Source organism: Mustelus asterias, chromosome 14 (genome assembly GCF_964213995.1).
Source record: "Mustelus asterias chromosome 14, sMusAst1.hap1.1, whole genome shotgun sequence".
Taxonomy (NCBI): domain Eukaryota; kingdom Metazoa; phylum Chordata; class Chondrichthyes; order Carcharhiniformes; family Triakidae; genus Mustelus; species Mustelus asterias.
In genome coordinates this window covers 102,630,473-102,654,871 of record NC_135814.1, presented here as the reverse complement: position 1 = coordinate 102,654,871, position 24,399 = coordinate 102,630,473, and the positions used below count along the sequence as shown (strand labels likewise).

Below are 24,399 nucleotides of genomic sequence, written 5' to 3'. Positions count from 1 at the left end.
CAAATGTTACCAAAGGAAAGTGGGTCTGTGATTAGTTCCACAATACAAATGCTCCATATTCTGGTTGACAGTTGCGCTGTTGCCAAGATTAATTTTAGTTTTTGAAGACATTCACTCACTTCAAGTGTATACTGTTTATGAAAATGACAGCCAGCAAATCCATTTTGACAATTCCACCATAATTATTCGTCAACATCATAATATGCGAGTTAGAATACAAAATCTTATTGTGGCCTTCAGTAAGGCTGGTTAATATTTTCTATATTGACATTGTGTCTCTGCCAATGCAATGCAAGGATTACTGAATATGGTGCAATTCTTCGAATCAAGGAGCTCTCAGCCCTGGACCTGGCAGGGATGTCAATTCTTGTTGGTAACTCACAGCAAGTGGAGGGGGAAATGACTCAACAAGTATCATCCCCATATAATTGTAACCACTATCACCCCTATTACAACATTTGTTCCTCTCACTGATGGTCAAACCAAATTCTACATCATTGCATCCTAAATGGTCTAAGCCAAACTAACTCAAACTTAGCTAGCACATGAGCCTGCCACCAGCAATACAAGCATAGTTTCATTCCTCCTGCTTGTTATACTCAAACTGAATATTTACCTTCCCATGCATCAACAGTCGGATGGTAAGGGTAACATTCAGCCCGCCTTCAGTAACTTTAGGGTCCATGGTGTTGCTGGTTTACTATCAAGGATTTCTCACAGGCAGTGTATTCGGGCAGTGACACCTGTATGATATAGAGAGAAAACAGTTAGTACTTACAAATAAGATTACCAGTAGCACAAGATACTCTCAGACCGTACATACACAGACCTTCAGGGAAGGCACACAATTACAACTCACTACTCCCACAGCCTGACATTGTGCTTGGCATATTCCACTTGAGGATTAATTGGCAGCTCAAAATCAATTTTCATAGAATCATAGAAACCCTACAGTGCAGAAGGAGGCCATTTGGCCCATCGAGTCTGCACTGACCACAATCCCACCCAGGCCCTACCCCCATATCCCGACATATTTACCCACTAATCCCTCTAACCTACGCATCTCAGGACACTAAGGGGCAATTTTAGCATGGCCAATCAACCTAACTCGCACATCTTTGGACTCAATTTTCTTTAGGATCATGGTACAGAAATCCTAACAATTCTTTCCCAGCTTCCAAGGCATGAAACACTCAAAGGGGACGGGTGCAGCAAGCTCTTCCGTGAGGTTACCAGGAATTAAAACTCATACTTTAGTATACTTGCTTTCAGGCTCTTACCCACACAATTCACATGATGGCAAGAATACACAATGGATGCATGCAACTACAAAACAAATTAAATGAACGGACTGCTTCTTGCAGATACTCGAGGTCTAGAGCAAGATGCAGGAACTGGAGTAACTCAAAAATAAGCAAAGAACTGGTCCAATAATTTCTTTGGGTTTTGTAATTCATTTTAGTAATCATCTTTATATCACAGATGGTAATGGGCAGATGATAGCAGTGCAGACAAATCATTACATTTCAGCAAAATGCCTACTTATTATGAATATCAGTCAATGGTCTCCAGCTAGAGAGTACCTACAACATGAGCACGAGCTGTATTCTTTCCCAAAAAGATATATTTCAAGGCACAGTTTCTCTTCATAAGCTAGCAGTGCCACGCTTGATCAACATTCTAATGATGCATGATACAAACTACACACACGGTCTTTGGATGAATATGGTGTCACATTAGCTGTTATGTCACTATCAGCAAATGTGATGCTGGAACAATGGTTGGCCTCATCATGGTAGAATGGCCACTTGGAACAACGCATCATCAGGCTATCAGCACCCAGCAAAAACTACTGCTTTCAAACGAGGAAAGGGAAACAATATGAAATAATTCTACAGCTGTATTTACCCTACAGGTCAATTCTAATCTGTAGAAACAAAATTATACATAGCACAACAGATTCTTACTTTGCGTATAGAATATAATCCATTACACGACAGATTTTTACTGCAATTATTATTCAGTAACAAATGCAGAACACATTGATGTATAATAGATAACGTGACATGAGCCTAACACAGCCACTTAGACACCAAGAATCAGTCTGAGTAATATTAACATGTTACAGCCCATTGCATCTTTTTGGTAGGTTGCCACAGCTTTGTTAACTTATACCAAGGTTGCTACAAATCTACTAACTTGTTTGATGTAGATTGAGACACATGGAAAATAATAAACCTGAAAAGTCATGTACTTCAGGGAGATGGTGGCACAGTGGTAATGTTGCTGGGCTAGTCAGGCTAATGCAGTGAGGATATGGGTTCAAATCCCACCATGGCAGTTGATGGAATTTAAATCACGTCAATAAAATTTGGAATCATAGAATCCCTACAATGCAGGAGGTGGCATTTGGCCCATCGGTTTGGCACTGACCACAATCCCACCCAGGCCCTCTTCCAGTAACCCCACACATTTACCCTGCTAATCCTCCTGACTCTAGGGTCAATTTAGCATGGTCAATTCACCTAACCCACATACCTTTGAAGTGAGGGGGGAAACCGGAGCACCTGGGAGGAAACCCACTCAGACACGGGAAGAACATGCAGACTCCACACAGTGACCCGAGGCCGGAATTGAACCCGGGTCCCTGGCACTGTGAGGCAGCAGTGCTAATCACTGTGCCACCCCAATATAAAGCTAGTCTCAGTGGTGACCATGAAATTATCAACTGTCATATAAAATGAACCCATCTGGTTCACTGATGTCCTTTAGGGAAGGAAATCTGCCGTCCTTACCCAGTTTGGCCTACATGTGGCTCCAGAGCCACAGCAATGTGGTTGACTCTTAATTGTTCTCTGAAATGACCAATCAAGTCACTCAGTTCACGGGCAATTAGGATGGGTGACAAATGCTGGCCTTGCCAGTGATGCCCACATTACATGAAAGAAGGGCAGAGACAGATGATCTAACCAATTGATTGACTAATCAACACCACACAAAACTACCAATTCTGATCATGAAAAACATCTCAGCAAATATTTCCAAATCCAGGACTTAAAATTCGAAAACAGCAAGATTGATTCTAGCAATTAGAAATTGAATTTTAAAAATCATACACAGCTAATTAATAATGCAGGGGAAAATAATTCATTTTCAAATCAATCTCATACCCAGAGTACCTGCACAAAATCTAACCCTTTAACATGATCACTGTGCAGCACATAGAAATCATAGAAACCCTACAGTACAGAAAGAGGCCATTTGGCCCATCGAGACTGCACCAACCACAATCCCACCCAGGCCCTACCCCCATATCCCTACATATTTTACCCACTAATCCCTCTAACCTACACATCTCAGTACACCAAGGGGCAATTCAAGCATGGCCAGTCAACCTAACCTGCACATTGGGGGTGAAAATGCATTTCTACTATCTACTTAAATTTTACATGTTAATATCTTCATAAAACAAGGGAAAATAGGAATTCTAAGTGAAACAATGTTTGCATGTTAACGTTCCCAACTATAATTTCACTCCCCTGTTTTCATGGTGTCATTCTGACTGAGGATGTAACAAATATTTTTTAAAACTAATTATGGCCATTTGAAATAATCAATGTCTGACATCAGAATTATGATTTCTCCACTTGTCAAAAGTTTACTGAGGAATTCTGCTTTGTACAGAAAGTGCATTAACATTTATAGAATTTTCATTCTGAGTTGGAGCAAAGAGTTATAGATTTAAGAAGCTGCCCTTCAAAATTAAACCCTGCTCTGTTCCAAAATTATGCAACCATTCCAAGGAAAGGATTATGAGCTTTGGTTAATCCTGGGATTCACTTTTCCACGATAGTTTCTTTCTGTTTTCCCAGTTCTCAGGATAGCAACATTTATTTTTTGAGTTTAGTTCTGAAAATATTTCCCGACTGCTAACTTGTTTTGCAGACTGTGTGGCAGCACACATCCAGTTCTCCTCTCAAGAGGATAGCAGAGTGCCAGATACACTTCCATGGCTGTTCCATGACATGCTATATTATCAAGATCAATTTCTTCCTCCCCATTCCTTCCAATGTGGAATTTGAACATATAGTTGTTTAAGAAAGGATGCTTGCGCTAAAGAGAGCATAAATTCTCTTGGATTCCACATTTTTTGGTATTGAACCAAGGATTTTTCTGCCCTCACTAAACGGTTTCCTTCAAGGGTACAACAATGATAGACACTGACACATGATATTTATGGTTGGAGGAGATGAGGGCAGGGACAGAGAGAAGAGACAGATATAAATAGAACACACTCCAAGAGCGGTCCTGGCATTGTGGGTTTCAAAGCAGCCTGAATTGTGATGAAAGATCATGTCTAAATTTCAAATGGAAGCTTGTAACATGATCGATACATATGACACTACAAACTTAAATCCCATCTGAAAATAGGACAAAGAAACAACTAGAAAGCTACCAAAAACTGAAACCTGAGAAAGACACCATCTGGCTATCCTGCCTCACCAGACCGGATGATGTCAGATTATGCCAATATATGTTATTATATTTGCATTGTACATTGTTAGACATTAGCCAGTTTTCCCATTTCAACTTCCATTGGTAACGTTTGGGTGCTTGAAAAAGTTTTTAAAAATACAACACCAACAATTCAAAAGCATGTCCCCAAGCACAAGCTTGCACAGAGAGTGCCGTGGGACATGAATTTACCACAACTTCAGCTGCAGACATACCAAGACAAAGATGTGACCATTCACTGTAAAGAATTTAGAAATGCAGTAGCAATCTTATTAAACATGAAGAATGGATTTAAAACTGCAGTTGGCAGTAGTGACACTAAACAGTCTTGTATTTCCTCATGCAAACTGGAACCTTCTCCTGTTCATGCTGGCAGCCTTCACTCTCATCCAGCCCCAATGTAATGCTGCCGTTGCTTCTCCAGGAGTTGGAACTCTTGACTATAGGTGGAGATTCTGGATTGACATTCCCTCGAGCAACCGCAGCAGGTAGAAATTGAGCTAGCAACATCGATTTTTGTTGTTAGCATGGACATTGTCCTCAAAAGAGCAACTGTTCACAAGTCCAAGGAATACACATGACCCTTTAAGCTTCAGTGTTTAAAAAGATTAATTATGGCTAAATAATGCTGTACATTAGAGGATACTGCAAGTGATGCAATCTCTGTGATGGCATTTCTGCTTGAAATGATCTGCTGCTGTGAGCACTACACACGCAAGCTATAAAGATCCCACCTTCATTTCATAGATTCCAATAGGTTGATCAAAGTCACTCTGAAGCATGATTAACCACATCAACTCTGAAGAATTAGCTCTTTTCCCTTGGTATTCCAACTATGTCCTCATATTTGGGCACATCTACAGTATTCTGTTTGAAATCGCATCTGTTTCATTATTCCGTGATCGCAATAATCTTACGCATCAACTTGGATACAAATGCAAACACAATAATGGATTTCTTTTATGTAGATTCTTTTCTCATACCTTACATTTCTGCAGTAGCAAATCATACTGGAGCATTTATAACCTTACCCAACCGACTGTTTTCACGTGTTAGCCTCAACAGCAAATGCCCCCGGCTATTCAATCACAACTATTCAACCATTAGGATTACTGCCTCAATTGAAATCCACTAGCATGCCCTTTCAACAAGGGTCCAGAACCTACACGTCGTCATGAACATTGGTTGATTTGCTCCTCTCTTGCCAACAAATGCTCGGGTTGACTGTCTGACTCCCAGCATCACTGCAAATGAGGACAGCTAACTCAGCACAGATCAGTGATTAAAACCTGGGACAATGATAGTGACAAACAGTCTTATTTAACAACATTAATCACACTGTTCAAATGCTCTGCTGTTGTTAGAGCCATTCCTGTAAGTATCAATGGTGAACTATATGTTTACATGGGATTCTTTAAGGTTTTGCATCTGCAGTGGCACAGGATGAAACCCTCAGATGCAGCTCAACCCACAAAGTTACATTAGAGAAGACGGGGAGGCTGCCATTTCAGGCCATCAGGTCTGGGCAGAACACTGTTAGTTCCATACTGCAGCAGTGTATGGTACTCCCTTACCCCTGGATCTTCTCTGTGGCGTTTAGTATTTTTCTTCCTCTCCAAAGTAGATCCAAAAGATTTCACAGCCACCTTTGGTAAATATTTCATATTCCAAATTCCAAGAATCTTTGTATTATATTACATATAAATTCCCCATGGTCATTTCTAGCACCATCCTAAACTTATGCTCTCTCTTTATCAATTCGGCGACCACCTAATATAATCGTTCACTATTTACCCTCTTAAATCCCTTCAGTTTTGAACACTATTAGATCGCTCCTTAATCTTCTTTGCTCCAGTGAATTGAGCCCCAGATTTTCAAGTCTCTCATCATAAGTATATCCTCTCATCCCTCACATTATCCTAATGAATTAACTTTTTCTATTGCTTCAAAATCTCCTCTGAGCACAGCACAGCAACTGTGACATAACCTACACGATTACCTCCTTAATAAAAGCAAAATACTGCTGGAAATCAGAAATATAAACAGAAAATGCTGGATAAACTCAGCAGGTCTGTCAGCATCTACAGACAGAAACAGAGTTAATTTTTCGATTCCAAATGACCCGTCAACACAACTGAAAATTAGAAATGTAATGAATTACATAGGAGAGCTGGGGCAGAATGGAAGAACAGGGATAGGGCAGGGCAAAAGAAAGATTAACAAAGGTGTCATGGACATGAGGCAAAGGGGAATGTTGACAGCACCATCCTTGCCTCCTTGCTTTTGCCTTCAGTTTACCCTGTAACTAGAATCCAGAATCCCACTTGTACCCTTCTGACTTATCCCTGCCAGGAAAGATCTGTACATCAGCGCCCCTTTCATTTAGGAATGCAGTGAATAAACTGCCTGGTGCTTCCTAAAAACTTGTTTGAAAGCCCAGGCTCCCATAAGGGTATGGTAGTTACTTGGGACAATGGGATGACTAAAGACAGAAGACACAGAATTGGATACATTTTCATAAAATGTACTTCATATTAATCTTCATTACATCTGCCCAACATTCTAGCCTGTCTCAGTCCTCCGACAGCTAACTGAATTCTCCCTCAATTTGTCATGTAGCCTCGTATTAGGAAATATTGTTGATCTCTCTCAATGCATGCCCAATAATTTTAGAACAAGGTGCCCCAATATAGCTTCTAGGAAGAACCAGCTTCGCCTTGATAATTCAAGAAAAATCTGTTTATTCCTACTTTTTATCCTAGGCCATCTCATTATCCTGAGTGAGCACTTTGCCTTCAGGTGGATGCATATAGCAAAGAATAATTACATTGATAAGAGAGTTTCCAGACCATATGATAACATAAGGTGCTGTTGGAAGAAATATGCAAACAAATCAGGAAAATGAGTAAAAACAATAAGCGATTTCAAGTACCCCAAAATTAATTGGCCAGAAGGGATAAACAGATAAGAGAAAAATGTTCCTACAATATGTGCAGGACTCCTTTCTAATCCAGTATTTAAAAAAAAAAGAGGATTTGCTATTGCATCCTCCATAGATAAAAAAGGCATCTGGGAAAAATTGAGGGTAATGAAAATGGCATAACACTAAGTACATGGACAGTAAGGGAGAGCATGACAAAGGAGAACAGGAGACAAGGAAAGGAGTTTTAAAAGATTAGGAAGACAAAGTAAGATAGTCTACAGACACAAATTTAACAAAATGAAATTTGGGATGGGAATAGGGTCACCAAGGGTTGGTCAAAAATGAAACCACAGACAGCAATAGCAAAACGGGAGATATATTATATACAATTTGCTGCAGTATTTAACAGGGAAACCAATCAGGTGATTTGACATCCAAAACAGATCGGAAATGATAAAACTGCACTTAAAATAAGAAAATAAGAAATAGGAGCAGGAGTAGGCCATCTAGACCCTCAAGCCTGCCCCGCCATTCAATAAGATCATGGCTGATCTGATAGTGGGTTCAGTTCCACTTACCCGCCCGCTCCCCATAACCCTTAATGGTTAAAAATCTGTGACTTAAACACATTTAACGAGGTAGCCTCTACTGCTTCATTGGGCAGAGAATTCCAAAGATTCACTACCCTCTGGGAGAAGAAGTTCCTCCTCAACTCTGTTCTAAATTGACTCCCCCGTATTTTGAGGCTATGCCCCCTAGTTCTTGTTTCCATTGTAAGTGGAAATAACCTCGCTGCTTCTACCCTGTCTAGCCCCTTTGTTATCTTATGTGTCTCTAAAAGATCTCCCCTCAACCTTCTAAACTCCAATGAGTACAGGCCCAGTCTACTCAATCTCTCCTCATAAGCTAACCCCCTCATCTCTGGAATCAACCTGGTGAACCTTCTCTGTACCCCCTCCAAAGCTAATATATCCTCTCTTAAATAAGGGGACCAAAATTGTACACAGTACTCTAGGTGCGGCCTCACCAGTATCCTGTACAGTTGCAGCAAGACCTCCCTGCTTTATACTCCATCCCTCTCGCGATAAAGGCCAACATTCCATTTGCCTTCTTGATCACCTGCTGCACCTGCAAACTGAGTTTTTGTGATTCATGCACAAGGACCCCCAGGTCCCTCTGCACAGTAGCATGTTGTAAAAATAGGGGAGAAATGTTAAATAAACTAATCAAACCCAGGATAAACTTTCTGGTCTGGATGGGATGTTTTAGAAGAATATAGCCAACAGATAGCAGTACTATCGCAATTCTGTTACATGTACCCTGACTCTGAATGCTGCAACTTTATTAATTTGTCTTTTACATGTACCTGATCACAGCTATTTCAAAAATATTGCATCAACTGCATTACCCTCATCTACTCTTATCTCTTCAAACAATTCTATGAAATTGCTCAAACAAAACAGTCCCTTTTGAAAAGCATGTTAACTATAAATGATTTCCATGATTTTCTTACTAGCGTTAAACTGATTGGTCTATTCCCTGGAAAAGTTCTACACTCAAGATTAGCTATGCATCAGACCACTAGCGCTACAACCTTTTACAATTCATTAATACAAATGACTGAACTTTGCAATTTGGGAAACAGGTCATAAGAAAACCAACAAGAGAGATTATTTCCATAGAGTGAACAGTACAATTGTAAAGTAGAGGGGTGAAAAAGACTTACAAGGATGACACCAAGACTGGATGGTTATACCCATCAAGAAAGGTTAAACAGTCCAGATCTATTCTCTCCATGTTAGCAAATGACACTACTTTCAATTTTAAATAAGCTTTGTACTTCATTTTTTTTGCTGGAGTGTCCATTTCTGTTCATCATTTGCCCCGTCTGCTATGTGGGTGTGTCTTAAGGTCCCATGCATCTTGTTAGTCAAATATAGATGATACTGGCCGTGCTGCTGAGTGGGGAACCAAGGCGCTTTAGCAAAACTGAAATCAATGGGAATCATGGCAGGGGAACTCCTCGCACAAAAGGAAGATGGCTGTGGTTGTTGGAGGTCAATCATCTCAGTTCCAGGACATCGCTGCAGGAGTTCTTCAGGGCAGGGTCCTAGGCCCAACCATCTTCAACTGCTTCCTCAATGACACCCTACCCCCCCGGCCCCCTTCATGTAATCAGAAGTGGGGAAGTTTGCTGATGATTGCACAATTTTCAACTTCTCTGATACTGAAGCAGCCCCTTTCCACGTGCAACAAGACCTGGACAATATCCAGGCTTGGGTGGATAAGTTGCAAGTAACATTCGCACCAAGTGTCAGACCTTAACATTTATTGGCATCATCATTGCTCAATACCCCATTAACACCACCCTGGGGGTCACCATTAACCAGAAACTGAACTGGGCCAGCCTTATACATACTGTGGCTATAAGAGCAGATGATGTGGAGATGCCGGCGTTGGACTGGGGTAAAAACAGTAAGAAGTCTCACAACACCAGGTTAAAGTCCAACATGTTTATTTGGTAGCACAAGCCACAAGTCTTACCTGATGAAGGAGCAGCGCTCCGAAAGCTAGTGGCTTGTGCTACCAAATAAACCTGTTGGACTTTAACCTGGTGTTGTGAGACTTCTTACTGTATAAGAGCAGGCCAGAGACTGGGAATTCTGCGGCGAGGAACTCAACTCCTGACTCCCCAAAGCCTGTCCACCTTCTACAAGGGACAAGTCAGGAGTGCAATGGAATACTCTCCACTTGTCTGGATGAGCGCAGCTCCAATAACAATCCAGCAGCACAACATCACCCAGGAAAAAGCCTGCATGAGTGCCAACCCATCCATGACCTTCAACATCCATTCCCTCTATCCATGATCTCTGCAACCTAGAGGGCCAAAGTCAGCAGATACATGTGAACACAACCACCACCAAGTGTGACTTGGAGGGGAACTTAGAGGTGGTTGTGTTCACATGACTTGGAAATATATTGTGTTCCTTGACTTGGAAATATATTGTCACTGAGTCAACATCCAGAAACTCCCTCACTAACAGCACTGTGGGTGTACCTACACCACACAGGCTGCAGCAATTCAAGAAGGTGGCCTTCTGAAAGGCAATTAGGGATGAACAATAAATGCTGGCCTAGCCGCATTTCCATGAATGTATCGATTTTAAAAATCCCATGTGCCAACTTAGGTGAGCAAAACAAGCATTTGTGCTGAAAAGTTGAGGGTGATTCCTCATGCAAGTATAGCATTTCTGAGCACCAATTTACTTGTACGCTGCATCGAGGCCTGAACAGGATTTGTGGCACTGAAAGAACTGGATTATTAAAAAAAGGGCCAGGTCAACTCTCACTGCAATTCAGTATTGGCCCTGGAAGGAATCCAGCACAGATTCACAAGCATGTTAAGTGTTTCAAGCATTAGATCGAGGGGTGATTACTTACATTAACTAAGCTTGTAATCCCTAGAATATAGATGGTGATTTGATTGAGATTTCTGGCAATTTTAAGGGAATTGACAGGGTAGAGTGGGAAAACCCTTTTCTGCTAATGTAGGGACGTCTAGCAAAAGAGAGGAATAAAATCAGAACCAGGCATTCAGGAGAGACATTAAATAACATTTCATGCAAAAGGTGGTAGAAGTGTGGGATTCTGTTCTAGAGAATGTCAATGCTAGCTCAATTAATAATTAAAATCCGAGATTGACAGGTTATTGTTAAACAGTGGTTCAAAGTGAGATAGAGCAAAGTAGGTGAATGGAGTTAAGGAACAGATCAGCAATGATCTCCCAGAACGATGAACAGGCTCCTACTCTAAGTCATAAATCAGAATAGGAAACGATACCTTCTCCACGATCATCCACAACACTAGTGCTCCGCAAGGCTGTGTCCTCAGCCCCCTTACCATACTCCTTACACACCTTTGACTGTGTGGCCAAATTCCCCTCCAACTCGATTTTCAAGTTTGCTGATGACACCACCATTGCGGGTCGGATCTCAAACAATGACGAGACATAGTACAGGAAAGAGATAGAGAATCTGGTGAACTAGTGCGATGACAATAACCTCTCCCTCTGTCAACAAAACGAAGGAGACAGTCATCGACTTCAGGAAGCGTAGTGGAGGGCATGTCCCTGTCTACATCAATGGGGACGAAATAGAAACGATCGAGAGCTTCAAGTTTCTAGGTGTCCAGATCACCAACAACCTGTCCTGGTCCCTCCATGCTGACGCTATAGTTAAGAAAGCCCATCAACGCTTCTATTTTCTCAGAAGACTAAGGAAATTTGGCATGTCCGCTACAACTCTTATCAACTTCTACAGATGCACCATAGAAAGCATTCTTTCCAGTCATATCACAGCTTGGTATGGCTCCTGCTCTGTCCAAGACCGCAAGAAACTACAAGGGTCGTGAACAAAGCCCAGTCCATCACTCAAATCAGCCTCCCATCCATTGACTACATTTCCTGCTGCCTCAGAAAAGCAGCCAGCATAATTAAGGACCCCATGCATCCCGGACATACTCTCTTCCATCAGGAAAAAGATACAAAAGTCTGAGGTCACGTACCAACCAACTCAAAAACAGCTTCTTCTCTGTTGTCATCACTTTTGAATGGGCCTACCTCGCATTGAGTTGATCTTTTTCTACAGCTTAGCTATAACTGTAACACTACATTCTGCATTCCCTCCTTTATGTCCCTATGTACCGTACGCTTTGTCTGTATAGCGCACAAGAAACAATAATTTTCACTATATACTAATACATGTGACAATAATAAATCAAAATTATAGATCTGTGCAGCCCTATTCTTCCAATACTAAACTGCATTTGCAAATTAGTAATTAAATATACTGATTTTGGCATTTTTCAATGCTTCTCCACACTGTTAATGAACCAAGATTAAACTTTCATCCTCAACTGGCCTCATGATTAAACAGAGTGCATTGAAATCACAACGTATCAGGATGCTTTCTGAAAATGAAACTGGGTCCCAGTCTGAGACTGCATATTGGAACATGATGTTGATAATTGCATTTGCATATTGAGTGTTCATTCAAACCAAACCATATAGTTATGAATTGAAGAATAGGAGACAGGAAGATTATGGTGCATAAAACATCACTGCTTACATTTGTTTTAATGTTAGGTGTCACATCTTTTACAAACAAAATACTCTACTCCCTTCTGACAGTGCAAGTGGACCAAACCCAAATACAAGTTAAACACCTCACACCCCACACAGATTTGGGTGTCAACCTTCCATTAGATAGTTAAAAACATTTCAGCTGCTCTGGTTCAAATTGTTGGAGAGGACACTGCTGGGGTGATGGAGAAATAGAATTAGAAAAACGGTCAACAGGATCCAGGTTAAATGTAACTTGAACTTTAAAAAAAACACACATTTAAAAACAAGCAAAAATTTAGTTCTCAAGAGAATGATAACTTTATAAAATTATTTTTTCAAGGCCAGAAGATTTTTCAACAGTAATTATGACTTAGCAAACCACGAAACTCATTTACTTCTGATTGATGTTGATTGGACAAGGCTTAAAGTCTTTCACAAGTATTCAAAGGAAGAATAGGGGGTAAAAGGTTCAACTTGACACCTTAATAAGGATCTATCGCAAAGACTGCCAACAAGCAGCCGTGTGGAGCAGCAGGGTAGCTCAAAGCAGCTTCCAGATTTCTGCATACCCCGGACGTTACCACTTATTTTACCCACCAAGTGCAAAGAGCCTTGCCGCTATTTTTACTGCAAATTGAGGCTTGATATCTTAAAATGGTACATTTAAACTCATCACAATCCATCCTTCCCAGCTTCGAGGCCCAATTCAAGTCTTTATATTAAGGTTTCAATCATCATAAACTGAGACATTCGTGGGAGGAAGGGAAATTAAATACAGTTGGGTCACCAAGTGACTGAGTTCACCATTAGGGAAAACATTTTCCAAAGCCCAAAACTAGAAAAGCTCCAACTGTACACTCCTAATTTGAACAAAGCAAGCAGTGCTGTGTTAAAACAAATCTTCATGGTTCCATGAGCTATGCTATTAAATTAAATACGCTTCATGCTCTGCTGACCTTCACCACTGTCACACTGATGATTTTTGCAAAAATTTTTCAGAGCATTTTTATTCATACCATGAGGGCCATCTCCACCTGACAAGAGGGTGCAGCATGAACTACCCAACACAACTCATTTAAACAGGGAGTATAATAATATAAAGGAAAAGACCGCGACTTAGTGTATTAACGATATCTAATCATTCAGAATTTTGATCAATGAAATATAACAATGAGACAAACTGCACTGTATTTCAATAGGTACAATGCCACATTAAAATGAATTGAAGCTTAAACCAAACTTCATTATTTCTCATGAATCACCATAGAAATATCCAAACGGTCAAAGGATTGAGACTCCCCACTCTATCCAGATTTTAGAAAGACATTTCATGCTTCAGTTGCATTTGCTGTAATATTTTGAATAGATTATTAAGTATTTAGGGATGGGCTACCCATTTTCTACCCTATTTCCAATTCTCTGCCCTAACAGCACAGCTATGGCATCCCAAAATATGGTGCCTTGGCTAGGTCCATTTGGGAATTTAAAAATAAGCCAAAAGGAAACCCAGATCATAATCATCTTTCTGATTTTAGTGGTCAGCCAAGATTGAAATAAGGTCAATTCATTTACATGTATAGCAACAAAAGAGATTAACTATGGTGCATTTGAATGGAGTCAGTCACAATCCACTTTCTTCAGCTTCCATTCTATCCAGTGTCTTTACTGGTAGTGAAGTTGGCAATGTTACAGAGGTGGCAAGAGGTGGTGTTACTGAGGTGGTTGGAAGCTGGAGTCAAATATGACACCCAGATTTCAGAGAGACTGATTTAGCTTCAGACTATTGCCGGGGGAGGGATTGCGCCAGTTGCTAGGAAATGCAGTTTGGAGTGGGGACTAAAAACAGTGGCTTCCATCTTTCCAATGTCTAATTGCATTTGTAAAACAGAAAGCATGAACAGGCGAGGACTAAGATCTATCAGTAAATGCATATGCATTACCAGTTTTTGCAGTAATTAAGATCAACTCTGTAGCATCATCAAGATTAGAAATTTTTGCAAAGATTTTTGTGATTATCTTGTTCTCTCATGGCACTGTTGTTCAGCATTTCCCTCATCTCATCACAGATGAGCATATTCTCAGACCATTATTTTGCAGATTTCACAACGTCCACTGCTCCTCTGGCCCAAGGCCCAAATCAGATCAGTGCAGCACATCAACTTCTTCGTGGCGCCAGCATCAGACCTCCCAGTTCCTGTCAAAGCCTCAGACATAATCCTGGATAAAAAAAGTGTTTAATCTGACTGAATCTCCTGTCCTCCTTAAATCCTCTCATCTTGACCAAGCAGCAGACCACAGTGAATATTAGTCGGACTGAACTGCATAGCTATTTAATGAAGATGGAAGTCAAAAGGGCAACTTTCAAAACAGGGCAACATTTTCTTCAGTTTGACCATTTCAACAGAAATAATACTGTGTAGCACGAGTAAATTATTCACTATTGTTTAGCAGTGAGGAGGATTCGTAGCCCTCCAAACACAGAGGAAAGAGCATGTGCAAACATTTGTGGAAGGCCTGCTTTTGGTTGGTAAAGTGAATTCTCAATGGCAGGGGGATTTTAAAATTATTGTAGCGTATCCCCTAAATCGGAGTTGACAAACCTGGTACCACTGCAAAATTCCATTTCCATTCTTGGGGAGCTTAGTCCCGCACCTACTGTGAGAGTGCATGCTGTGTGGGGGCGAGAGTGAATGAGAACCCCGAGACAGGGAGTGAACCAGAATCATGCACGCTCATCCCTCCAAATCCTCCTTTTCCCTCCACGTACTCTCAGCTGCTGGTGTTCAGTGCTCCTCCAATCACAACATGGTCCTCTCCCACATTTCCTGAGGGAAACAGGCTCTGAATGGAGGAGCAGCCACCGACCAAAATCTTCAACTTCACCGTTTCACCAACATTTTGAGCAAGGACTCTAGGGCCATACAGAGGGGCTTCGCAGGCCACAATCTGGCCAGCGAGTTGGATTAAATTATAAACATGGGGAAATAAAGGGAGAGACTGACATGATAAAGGCATTAAGAACTTGATTTTTTCAGTAAGGGTTCAAGTTTAGAGATTGCAAGTCTAAATTGCCCATGACAGATGGAATTTAATCCGGATAAATGCGAAGTGATGCATTTTGGAAGAACTAATGTAGGGGGGAGTTATACAATAAATAGCAGAGCTATCAAGAGTATAGAAACAGAGGGACCTAGGTGTGTAAGTCCACAAATCCTTGAAGGTGGCAGCACAGGTGGAGAAGGTGGTGAGGGCAGCATATGGTATGCTTGCCTTTATAAGACGGGGTATAGAGTATAAAAGCTGGAGTCTGATGTTGCAGCTGTATAGAACGCTGGTTAGGCCACATTTGGAGTACTGCGTCCAGTTCTGATCGCCGCACTACCAGAAGGACGTGGAGGCTTTAGAGAGAGTGCAGAGAAGGTTTACCAGGATGTTGCCTGATATGGAGGGTCTTAGCTATGAGGAGAGGTTGGGTAAACTGGGCTTGTTCTCCCTGGAAAGACGGAGAATGAGGGGAGACCTAATAGAGGTGTACAAAATTATGAAGGGTATAGATAGGGTGAAGCTTTTTCCCAGGTCGGAGGTGACGATCACGAGGGGTCACAGGCTCAAGGTGAGAGGGGCGAGGTACTCAGATATCAGAGGGACGTTGTTTTTTTTTTTTTACACAGAGTGGTGGGGGCCTGGAATGCGCTGCCAAGGAGGGTGGTGGAGGCAGACACGCTGACATCGTTTAAGACTTACCTCCTGGATAGTCACATGAGCAGTCTGGGAATGGAGGGATACAAACGAATGGTCTAGTTGGACCAATGAACTGCACAGGCTTGGAGGGCCGAAGGGCCTGTTTCCTGTGCTGTACTGTTCTTTGTATTTAATTTGCACACTTGCAGGAACTAATCAATGTAAATCGCAGTATTTCAGAATGCCGTGTAAGCACAGTAAATATTGTTTGCGGAAGAAAGGGAAAAGAGGTTGAATGCAAATGAGCGTTTAAAGGACGGCCGCCAACTTAGTAGTAAATATTAAAATATTTTATTGAAAACCGGTCCTGATAACTAAGCTCTAAACCCGGGCATCATTTTGGCCACCATCCTCTGTAGAGAGAGCAATCGGTGCACATACATGTCCACATATAATGTTAGAGTTCTGCTCTAATAGTGGCAACATTAAAACTCCCTCAGGAAAAAAAAGTGCTGGGGTGGGGGAAAAGGGGTTTGAGGATATATCTACAGAGCACTGCTATAAACTCAACGACACCATACTGGAGTTATATGTGCTACAGACAGAATGATGTGTGCCAAGAAATGCAGTTTGCTCTGGCTTTCATGCATGATCACTTGTGTCAGAAACATTGTGCAGCAACATAAGTAGCAGTATAATCAGATCCTTTAAAATACCTCTTGCAGTAAAGTTGGTCAGGAGTATCTGAACCTTTGGTCTTAGTGGGATGTATAGGAAAGGGATGGCACTTAAAATTTTAATCCATATTCATATTAATTTGCAAGCATCTTGGTGCACTAGTTTGGCATTTAGCCAGCAGTGAGGCGGCAATATTTAAAAAAAGGTCCTTTTTAAAACCACCACTTGATAAATTCAAACTGAGTAAGCCAACAAGAAAAAGCCAGCAGATTGGATCAAGATGCCTGAAATTTGAAGGTTGTTTTAAGAGTTTGAGCTCTGCGATTGGCTGTGGTCCATAATGTGCACATTCCCAATAAAAATGGTTACTAAAAATCATTGTTCCTTGATAAACATTTCTAATTCCAACTAATATTGTATAAACCTTTGGTAGGACATGAGAATAGTGTTGAGTTTAATACAATAAATGCTGCATTTCTTGTAAACGCTCAGATGTCCGCTTCATTGACATAACTGCAGCCGAGAGTAGTCACCATCGGTCTTTGCTCTTGGCACTAGCAGTGCATCTGTGATCAGTCTATTTCCGTATCTTCAGAATGTGCTGTCTTCTTTGATGGAGGGACAGGGAAGAGTTGAACAACTTGATATTTCCTTCCAGATCACAGGGAGGCCTCTCCAAAAATAGCTAGCTGACAAGAATGACAAAAAACATCAGCTAGCAGCATTTCTTCATTCTTCTAATTTGTGACCTTCCTGGGCTTTTCATCAGTCCCTATCGTCACCAGGGTTGGCAGGTTTTTTTCCCTTGCAGAGACAAGATTGGAGGTACAGAGATTTTGGCGTGAGAAAGCCCTTCTCAAGTCATCAGCCATGTTTGATCACTGGAAGTTCTCTTTACAAGTGTTCATAGTTTGGGATAACAAAGGCTTTCAAACAAGCCTCTGGTTTCATTGCAAAAAGATAATGATAGCTAGTATCTGTCAATAGGTTACCTCCGCCAGGGGTGGCATGGTGGCACAGTGGTTAGCACTGGTGCCCTCTTTTTAGGTCAAACCAAACCAAGTAAACAAACTCAGATTAAATCAGGACAAAGTAAAAGGGGCAGCTCCCCAATCACAGCACCAGGGATCCAGGTTCGATTCCCGGCTTGGGTCACTGTCTGTGTGGAGTCTGCACATTCTCCCCGTGGTTGCGTCGGTTTCCTCCCGCAGTCCAAAGATGTGCTGGTTAGGTGGATTGGCCACGTTAAATTCTCCCTCAGTTACCCAAACAGGCACCAGAGTGTGGTGACTAGGGGATTTTCACAATAACTTCATTACATGAAAGTAAGTCTACTTGTGACAATAAATAAACTTCAAAATTGACTGCTCTGTCTGCTGGTATAATCTTCAGTCATCCGCATTCTAATTTCACTTAAGAAGCTCTTTATAATAAGTTATATTAGCGCTTTTGCTGGGACATCTGAAATGCATTCAAGTTAGATAGCAAGTACCGTCCCCTGGATGACAGGTCATGCATACTTTGCACTGAGTGTTGTCTGGAAAAAGTATACCATGGAAGTGATTCTTTCTGAAGGAATCTTGGGAGGTTCTTGGTTTAGCCCAAACCTGGGCTGACTGCGGAATGAAAGTTGGGGGAAGTTTGTCTTCAGGGCTGATCCTGGCTTCAAGGTTCATCTGTCAACAATCTGTATTAACACATTCAGTGGGAATAGGGTTCACATGTGGTAGACAAGTTTAGTTGGAAGGTGATGGAAACAGAATTTCAGCTCAAGCTTTCTGGCTCCATGCAATCCCGTCAATTCTCACTATGATTTCCAACCTTTTTGCCCAAATCTCTAGCTGCTTTTTCCAGAAGACAGATTTAATGTTGGTTAAATAAACTAAATACTGCAAGGACCTGTCCAAAGTCAACTTGAGTAAAATAGAACGGATAGGTTTTTAATTCATTCATGGGGGGTGGCCAATACTTGCAGGGTCAGCATTTATCATCCATCTCCAATTTCCAAAAGCGATGAGCAGTCTTCAACTTCTGCAGTTCATCTGGTGTAGATAAACCCATAACGGATTGGGAGAGTTCCAGCACTTTGTCCGAGTGACAGTGACGGAATGGTAATAAATACAAGAAAGATGGAGTGACTTGGAAGAGAATTTGTAGGTGGCGGTGTTCCCACGTGCAAACTGCCCTTGTTTTTCTATGTAGTAAGTTTGCAGATTTCAAGTAGCAGCATCCATCCTGTGTATGATACACACCGTTGTCAGAGTGCACTGGGAAGGAGTGAATGTTTAACCTGTACTCACCCAGGAAAGTAGCTTGTGCCTTGCACATGATGGAAAGGCTTCAGGGAGTTAGGTGACTTGTTCGACAGAATTCCCACCTTCCAATCTGCTCTTGGAGCCACAGCTATTATGTGGCTGATTTAGTTACGCTTCTGGTCAATGGTAACCTCCGGGATGGTGATACTTGGGAATTCAGGGATAGCAATGCAGTTTAATGTCAAAAGGAGATAGCGAGATTCTCTTGTTGGAGATGGCCTTTTTGTGGTTCTGTATGATATGAATGTTACTTGCCACTTATCAGTCCAAGTCTGAATGTTGTCCATGCCTTGCTGCATGTAGTTATGGATTGCTTCATTAGTTGAGGAAATCGCGAGCAAACTTCATGACCTCTGACTTTACGATGGAGCAAAGATAATTAACAACGCAGCTAAAGATGGTTAGGCCAAAGGTACTGTCCTTAGAAACTCTTGTAATGATGTGCTTTGGTTGAAATGATTGTGTCACCAACAACCATCCAATGGAGAATTTCACCACAGATTCTCACTGATGTTAATTTTATTAGAGTTCCTTGATGCCATGCATGGCCAACAGCAGTCACTCAACTCACCTCGACTGCTGCTGTTTTGTCCATGATGCAGATTATAAACTCTTAAAAGGATGGGACACACTTGGTCCCCTAAAGAGTTTAAAACATATTGAACAGGGCAAAGACTTCAAGTACACTGACCAAGTGAAGAAAACAGGGAAATGATTTGATCCCTCCAAAAGGAAGAGCATTAAGCAAGCTACCCTGTACTGAGTAAAGCACCGAGGAAGAATCAATGAATGGCCATGGAACGACCAATGCTTCAAGAAGCATGCACACTTTTCTGCACCAGTGCAGCAAAATGCTTTGGCATTAATCAACACTGTAGGAAGTGTTCTTCTTTGGGGGGCAATATTGACATCAGCTTGGTATCAACTGAGAAACAGAAACTATAAATGAATGAGTCATCGGTTTCTTGAATGAAGAAACTTTTCAGGATAGCACTTGATACGTTTCCACTCCATCTGACGAAGGAGCAGCGCTCCAAAAGCTAATGGTATTTGCTACCAAATAAACTTGTTGGACTTTAACCTGGTGTTGTTAAAACTCTTACTGTGTTCACCCCAGTCCAACGCCGGCATCTCTACATCATGATACCGTTGAACCCAGGTGTATAAACCATTGCGATCAGTATGTGGTAAAACTTTGCCCATGAACTTGTCCTTAAGTGTTCTATTCTCTAGAGATACAAGATGAGCTTTGTTTCAAACTCTTATGGACAGCTGATATGGGACTGATATACAATTTATTTCTGATTAGTGCCTGGCTTGCTAGCTGCCAGACCAGAAGAACACAAACAAAAGCATGGCAGAATTGCTAAATAAGTATTTTGCTTTGGTATATATAGGTTAGGTGGATTAGCCATGGTAAATGTATGAGGTTACAGGGATAGTGTGGCGGGGGAGGGGGCCTATGTAAGATACTCTGTCAGAGAGACGATGCAGACTCGATGGGCCAAATGGCCTCCTTCTGCACTGTAGGGATTACATTTTCCACACGAAGAACATCGATACAGGAAAGGCTAGAGATTGGGAAGGAGGAGGAAAGATAGGAGCAGAAAAGCGAATTGGATTGTCTATTGTGGAGTTCTTTGGGGACACACTGTGTGGAGTTTGCACATTCTCCTCGTGTCTGCGAGGGTTTCCTCCGGGTGCTCCGGTTTACTCCCACAGTCCAAAGATGTGCAGGTTAGGTTGATTGGCCATGCTAAAGATTGGCCCTTAGAGTCCTGAGATGCGTAGGTTAGAGGGATTAGCAGGTAAATATGTAGGGATATGGGGGTAGGGCCTGGGTGGGATTGTGGTTGGTGCAGACTTGATGGGCCGAATGGCCTCCTTCTGCACTGTACGGTTTCTATGATTAAATTTAAATAAATCAAACGTTAGGTAGTTTCTATTGAAAGGTATTAAAATAAATGGGTGAAGAAATTTGGAACGCTTACACTGTAATCTTGCAACATTGGTTGGATTCACAAACAATATCTAGTTAGAAGGCTGCAAGGATGATCACATTATTCAAAAAAAGAACCAAATTAGTATTGATAAAATGGAACAAATCTCTTAGTAGGAAGTGGCACAGTAAGAAGTCCAACAGGACTTTAACCTGGTGTTGAGAGACTTCGTTCTGCTGCTTACCCCAGTCCAATGCCGGCATCTCCACATCATTAGTAGGAAATGGAAGAGGAAGTGATTACTTGGAAAAGCAAAAGTCAAAGGTTTTGTGAAAGGCAGCTTGTTTCTGACTAACATTTTTTGACAGAATTTACACTCCAATATCTATAGAGTTTCAGAAGCCTGTACTAGGATTCCACACAAAGTTTGATAGTCATAACTGAAGTTCATGGAATTTGAAGCAATCTTGTGGTAGGGGCAGGATATGGATTGGAAGGTAAGTGGCAGAGATTTGGGATAAAAGGGATTGTTATTTATTGGTTGGCAGTGAAAAATGACGTTCACCAGGATCAGTGCTGGGACAAAATAGGGGCAAAGGAGGTATGAAAATTAGAAGGCAATTGTGGCCATCTCAAAGCAGCCAACATCTGTTGCATTGCGTGTCGAGCAAGAACCCAGAATGCAATTTACCCCAAAGCAGATGTCAACATGATCCATTAAATCCCATGGAAAGTAACCAGCTACAAGTAAACCTCAGAAGATAAATCTTCTGAGAAATTAAATGATAAGTGGTATGATAAGGAAAGGCAGGGATGGTAATGGACAAGAAACAAAGCAATGGATCTAGAGGAACCATAAATGGCGTAGCAGAATCAGTGTCAAAAAAAATGAACAAATTAGAAAATAGAAGCAGAGGTTACAATCTAAAATTGTTGAACTTGATGTCAGAAGGTTGTAATGCATCTCATGCAGTGGGGAGGTGCTGTTGCTCAAACATCCATTTACCTACAATGGACCAGTGCAGGAGGTTAAGGACAGAAAGATCAGAGCAGGATAGAAACATAGAAAATAAGTAGGCCATTTTGCCCTTTCAGCCTGCTTTGCTATTCAACATGATCATGGCTGATCCTCAACACATTCTCCATATCCCCCACACCTCCAGTGTCTAGAAATCTAATACTGGTGGAGAATTATATAAACGTAAAAACAACAGATAGAAAACACAAAATAAAAACCAGCTTAAAGAAATGTTTACTATATTCCTACCAACCACCACCAAAATGCTCATATCTTAATTGTTACTTTGAAGTGTACCCTTAATGTAAAAACTATTCTTTAAACCCTAGATTTATAGTATTGAAAATCACAGCAAATCCTTTTATTAAACAGCAAAATGCTAAGACTACGATTATTAAAGGTGTGACTGAAGGGGAGTGGATTAGAAAAATCCCTCCAAAGCATCAAGCTTTGAGAAAACATTCAAGAAATCTTAACAGAAGGGTTTTCTTGATTTACCGCTCTGATTTTTCTGTCAGTGTGGCACATTTAGGATAAACCCGAGGAAATTATGCAAACCCTTAGCCTGAATATACGCATTTTTGGAGTGTGCTCTGTATGGCAATGACAGCTGGCTCCAGAGCTGTCACTTCTAATCAGTCGTCTTCAGCATCTTGGAGGGCGAGCTGGACAAAGCTGCCATCACCTCTGGTCTCAACTTCCTCTTTCCACTCAATCACAATATTCTTGTTACAGCGAATCAAGGGATATGTTTGTTTTCCGCACCCACCACACCCCAACCCAAATTTGCATCTGTAATTTAAATTAGCGTCGTTTATTATCCAGAAAGAACAGGACTTCAGATTTTCAGACTAGCAGTCACTGAAGTGGAACTAAATGTAACCCTTTAAGTGCTGCATAGTTTTCACTGCCATTTATTACATTTAGTATGCCACAGAATAATGCTAAAAAATATACATCTACGGAAAAGCAAACGTAAACATGTTCTCCATTCAATTTTAATTTGTAATTTCAAATTTAGTTTTAATAAAATGATACTTTTAATTAAAGAAATTAGTGGGCATATGTTATTACAACAGTTAGAAACACTACAGTTCTTTTCAATTCACTTCCATAAACAAATTGGTATCTTCAGATTGACAGACATTTCCTCCATTCCAAGTTATGTTTTAATGGAGGATGAAGAGTCAAACTATGAAAAATCCAATTTTCTGAAATGAAATATAACTCAAAAAGGTCTCATTAGAGCCCCGGACCAACATTCGAGATACAGTACTAATCCAAAAACAGAATTAATTGCACAGTGAATCATTGACAAACTGGATACGCACAATTTTTTTCCAACTCAGATCATGTGCCAGTAAGGAAGTGGTATGACAATATGAATGTAGGACGTATTCCATTTTATTCTCTCACGTTCTAGTTAAGGCAGCATGGTCAACAATTAAGTTGAAAAATGGCATCACCAATAGTAAATGTTCAAAGTAGGCTACCCAAGTACACCTGATTCTAACCAATACGTGGTCACCACTGTACCATAAAATTTACACTACACAAAGAAAAGAGTCTTACAAGGCAGTTATATGGGTGAAAGTTCCGGTTCAATTCACTTCAAATGGATAGTTTTGGAATATGAAAGTTACAGGCCTTGCTGTAATAAGTCATTTAAGATTAGAACCAAACCTGTTCAACAATCAAGTAACTGCTGTCAATAGACAGTATATGACAGATACATATGGAAATAGTTTGCATTAGTTGTGTTTTTAGATTGTGATCTTATTACTTTAAAGTCCAAATTTCATGATCTCCTGTGTGCATGAAGTTAAACTGATGAGTAACTGAGCAGTTTTGTTAGTCCCATTTAACATCTCCTTAACCCATGTTATAGTAAGGGGCTGAAACATTGATAACCAATCTTTTTATACGCTTTTCTGGACATTTATATCATAGTAGCCTCACTGTTGCCATATATTTGGCAGAATAGTATTTATGAGAATTGCACTATTTCTGAAATAACTGAATAAGTGAAGAGCCTGATGTAACAGAAATTTATATAGGGCACTGCCATTCAGTTAACGGTTCATAGGAAAACCTTATCAGGATTTTGCTCACCGAATATCCAGAACTGGGATTATTTATATTCATACTCAAAATATCTGTCTTATAAGAAAGGGATGTTGTGATATTACTGGCATACCAGATGCACT

General features: G+C 40.9%; 1 protein-coding gene across 50 annotated transcripts in view; it reads right to left on the bottom strand.

The window, feature by feature from the left end:
- The window catches only part of LOC144503924 (poly(rC)-binding protein 3), a 153,280-nt gene that overhangs the window by 35,437 nt on the left and 93,444 nt on the right, over window positions 1–24,399 (bottom strand). For all 50 annotated transcript variants that reach the window (XM_078229007.1, XM_078229020.1, XM_078229047.1 and 47 more), the window contains one exon: window positions 617–743. In XM_078229007.1, coding sequence (XP_078085133.1) covers window positions 617–685 — 69 coding nt within the window. In that variant the 5' untranslated portion in view covers window positions 686–743. The remainder of the gene's footprint in view (window positions 1–616; window positions 744–24,399) is intronic.